The 4,428-nt window shown below is 36.4% G+C and overlaps 1 protein-coding gene across 1 annotated transcript; it reads right to left on the bottom strand.

Moving 5' to 3' along the window:
* Positions 1-1,066: 1,066 nt before the first annotated feature.
* LOC110903161 (beta-amyrin 28-monooxygenase) lies at positions 1,067-3,614 on the bottom strand. Its single transcript, XM_022149305.2, has 4 exons — positions 3,089-3,614; positions 1,823-2,282; positions 1,478-1,665; positions 1,067-1,391 (listed from the first exon to the last, which is right to left on the bottom strand). The coding sequence occupies exons 1-4, from the start codon at positions 3,572-3,574 to the stop codon at positions 1,086-1,088; spliced, it is 1,440 nt and encodes a 479-aa protein (XP_022004997.1). The 5' UTR covers positions 3,575-3,614; the 3' UTR covers positions 1,067-1,085.
* Between the last annotated feature and the right edge of the window lie 814 nt (positions 3,615-4,428).

Raw genomic sequence — 4,428 nt, forward strand, 5'->3', positions numbered from 1 at the left:
TAAATCAATTAAAAACATAAAAAAAATGCATTGGACAATTGTGTTTTGACGCATTAAATCACATAATTATATATCAATATAATTAATAATTATGTCTTTTGTTTTGTAATGCATTGTTTGTGTATTTCTCATGATCATGATAGGATTTAAAAAAAATTAAGATTTATGGACATTACCATGGGCATACGCATGGTACATGGACATTGTAAATACTAAATAGTTATGCATCTTAGCCTAGATCTTCGTGTTTTGATAATGGGAATTGGCTATAGTTGTGTGGCAGTCATCGATGTTTGTTTTTAGAGACTGACGTCTAATACTAATTTTCTAAAAAAATATTAATGTATCTTTTTAATTTATTAATGAGTATCTTTACCATCTTCGTTTCCACCTCCGATTTGCAACATGAATACGTATAATGAGAAGACCCTTAAACGATACTAATTTTCTAAAAAAATATTAATGTATCTTTTTAATTTATTAATGAGTATCTTTACCATCTTCGTTTCCACCTCCGATTTGCAACATGAATACGTATAATGAGAAGACCCTTAAACGAGCACATTTGTTGGCACACAACTGAAGAGAGAGAAGTCGCACCAAAACACAACACATTAACGATTATTTAGTTAACGTCATTGGTTATTTAGTTAATAGTAAGGAACCGATACTTCAGAAAATAGTCTTTTATCAACCAAATCTAAAAGTTTCTCTAGGAATAACAATTTTACAGTGAAATAGCACATATTATAATTACTTATTGCTGAACAAAATAATTTTTGCATATCATACAGTGATACCAATGACTTTCATAATCAACATCCCGTCGCAACGCGTGGGTAGCGTCAACTCGTTTTCTTACATAATACAAGCTAAAATCAAAATACAGTAATTAAATGCCATAAATAAAAATACAATAATAATAATAATAATAATAATAATAATAATAATAAAAATAATAATAATAATAATAATAATAATAATAATAATAATAATAATAATAATAATAATAATAATAATAATAATAATAATAATAATAATAATAATAATTTATAATTATTATGATGCAAACATGGGGAAACCACTTAAGCTTCAGTTTTATGAGGAATGAGCTTAATTGGAAGCCCATGAACTGGCCTTGGGAGTGGGTCAATTACCACTTTCTCATCAGGAATTAGCCTTTCCCAGTTGTATCTAGTGACTATGTTGTACATAAACACTAGTATTTCGGCTCGTGCATACTCGTTTCCGGGACACATACGCGCTCCGCCACCAAACGGCACAAACGTGTAAGGTGCAGGTCCCGCTCCTTCAAATCTCGAGGGGTCAAACTTCTCAGGATGCGGAAAGAATTCGTGGTTTCGCTGAGTGTAATGTGGAAGGTAATGTAGCTGTAGTATAAATACACAAGGAGAAATGTGTTAGGTAAAATAATATAAGCTAACAAGTTTGATAACGGTTTTCAGTTATGGTTTACCTTCCATCCCTTGGGGATTGTGAAACCGCCGAATGTGAAATCGGTTTTCGCGACACGGAATGCACCGACAGTTGGTGGACGCATTCTTAGCACTTCACACGCGACATTCCATGAGTATTTCATTTTGCGTAGGTCGTCCCAGTTCAGTAGTTCACCCGATGGTTTCGCCTTTGCTATCTCGGTTTGCTCTTTAATATGCAATGGAATAACAACCATATACTTGGTTAGTTGACATTTCAAGGTGGTGTTTAGTTGGTTTTGAATACGGCTTTGTTTTCAATATTAATTAATTTTTTATTTAAGTTTTGCGTGACAACCCAAAGGACAATTTTAAGCTGGCTTTACCTTTTAGGACCTCTCGGTAGACATCCGGGTAATCAACAAGCATCATCATAATGAACACGACCGTCGTGTTGATGGTGTCGTAACCACCGATTAACAACCCGAGCAAGTCACTCGACATGTCACCATCGGTTGTCGGAGCGTTGCTCGTGTCCTGGTTACGCTTATCAACCTCGACAATCATGTGAGAGAGCAAATTTTGCGACGGATCAGCAGTTCCGTCAGCAAGATCTTTCCTCCTTTGCGCGATTATGCCATTAATGACTTCGCGAATCCTTTTCGACGCTTTAACACCACGGTTAAACCTTGTCCCTGGAATGTTGATCGGAACCGCTATGATTCCACCGGCTGCCTCCACAAACGGAACCGCAAGCTTCTCTAACTCCGTAGCATCACGCACTCCCAGTAGCAACTTTACGGCCAATGCAAAAGTGTATTTTGCAACGAATGGGCAAACCTCAACCTAGTGTACTAATGCATGTCAGTGATTATATTGTTGATCTGCAACTGGGTCACTAAAACCCTATACGGACTTAAATAATCTGTTAGAGTTAAATGGCATTTTAGTCCCTGTGGTTTGGGTTATTTTGCCGGTTTAGTCAAAAAGGTTTGAAACGTTGTCATTTTAGTCCAAATAGTTTTCAGACGTTGTCATTTTAGGCCATTGGGTTAACTTCATCCCTTTATTCAGTTAACTAGAAGGGCATTTCGGTCATTTTATGTGTAATTATGTTAACTAGAAGGGCAAGTCGACCATATAAAATGATTGAATTGCCCTTCTAGCTAACAGAAAAAATGGACGGAGTTAACCAAATGGACTAAAATGGCAACGCTTGAAACTATTTGGACTAAAATGGCAACGTATCAAACCTTTGGACAACTTGGCAAAATACCCCAAACCACAGGGACTAAAATGGTTTTTAGCTCAATATGTCATTATATCTTTGTAGTTAGTAAAATGGTTTTTAGCTCAATATGTCATTTTAATAATTCAAACTATGATTTGGTGGCCGATAATTTAATGACATATGAGGTAATGATTTCAACTCTAAAATCGCTATCTTAGATACTCGCTAACAACCCAAAACCCATATATTTTTTTGAACGACAAATTTGGATCACTGACGGACCACTGGAGTATCATCATGCCACCAGCGGAACCACCCGATCATACCCAAAACCCAAAACCCTTATATGATTTTCGAAACAACCCACTTTTTAAAATTCTTTCTAAAACATACTCAAATACTTATTTAACAAGATCATAACCTGATCACGTCCAGTCCAGTAATCTTCCAAATGCTGTCTCAACTCCGAATCCATATCAGCAATATAATTCTTAACAGCATGAGCTCTCAAGAACGGCGGCAACAGCTGTCGAACCTTGGCGGATTCTGCGGTTACTGACTTATTATTCGACTTCTTGATAATACTCTCCACAGAACTTGGCCACCAAACTTCAACAAGCTTGTTTTCATTAGAAAACAAGAACTTATTCCCTTCTGGGCCACACAAAAACGCCATTTTTTCACCAAGAATGGACGTCCCAAAAACGTCCCCGAATAGTTTCCTTCTTTGCATGGCAAACTGCTCGTTGGTGCCGCTGCGGAGCTTCTTGAAGTAGTCGATGCTTTCGCCAATGAGTGGCCAGCCGTAGTGTCCGGGAATGGATGATTTTTGGGTGAAAAAATGGTGCAAAATGAAGATGGTGATGATGGGCAAAAGTGTTGAAGAGATTAGCAGGAGGGTGTCCATTGTTATTTGAGAGGTGTTTATGCCTTGAGTGTGTGCTTGTGTTGGATGAATGTGTGTGTGTATATATATTGTGTGTATACGTAAGTGTATGTAGGAAGACTGATAAGGTTATGGGGGAAGATGACATATTGTAGTATATAATGGAAAGAAAGGACAATAGTGAGAATAATAAGAAGCCAAATTAAGTTGAAGAATAACAAACAAGCATAAGCATAGGCATTTGTTTAGTTTAAGGGGTGATTCTATGATAAATATGTTGGCACCTTATGTTTTTAAATATAATAATAATTATAGAAAAATATGCAATTCATGTTACTAAAACTAGTAAATTGCAACGTTCTGTGATTTAAGTTTATATTAAATTTCGAATTGAACCGTGCACATCCCTACTCCAAGTTTCATCTCCCCCCTTTCATTTAATATGTGGTTAGGGAATTTACTTGCTCAAATTAGATCGTAAAATACCATACTATTTGTCCAAATGCTAAACCGTGTACAGAACCAAAAGTATCTTAAACAAGCAAAACTTGTCGACTTGCTTAGGTTTAAACAAAGTAAATATTCAACTCGATATGTTGGGTTCGTTGTGTTGATCAGTTTTGTTTTAAGCATAATGGAAAACATGAAAACATACCTGTTACAGCAGACAGTGCAGTGGAGAATCCAGTCAGAGATGCCGCCATTGAGTTCGACATTTGTCAGGATGATTTGGTTCCTCCTTCGGGTGCAAACTAATGACGGTGATGATGAAAAACCAAATAAGGAGTTCGGTTATGGAGAGGAGGTCGAATGATGTTATTAGTGATTAGGTTATGTGTGTAACCCTTTAACCTCTACATAAGTCTCCTTATATA

Source organism: Helianthus annuus, chromosome 13 (genome assembly GCF_002127325.2).
Source record: "Helianthus annuus cultivar XRQ/B chromosome 13, HanXRQr2.0-SUNRISE, whole genome shotgun sequence".
In the NCBI taxonomy this organism is placed as follows: domain Eukaryota; kingdom Viridiplantae; phylum Streptophyta; class Magnoliopsida; order Asterales; family Asteraceae; genus Helianthus; species Helianthus annuus.

What these genes read in the sequence shown, in the direction of transcription:
- LOC110903161 (XM_022149305.2), bottom strand. Translation starts at nt 3,574, where the DNA reads ATGGACACCCTCCTGCTAATCTCTTCAACACTTTTGCCCATCATCACC. An exon ending in ACTGGACTGGACGTGATCAG is followed by an intron (nt 2,283 to 3,088) that starts GTTATGATCTTG and finishes TTAGTACACTAG; the next exon opens with GTTGAGGTTTGCCCATTCGT. An exon ending in CTACCGAGAGGTCCTAAAAG is followed by an intron (nt 1,666 to 1,822) that starts GTAAAGCCAGCT and finishes TGCATATTAAAG; the next exon opens with AGCAAACCGAGATAGCAAAG.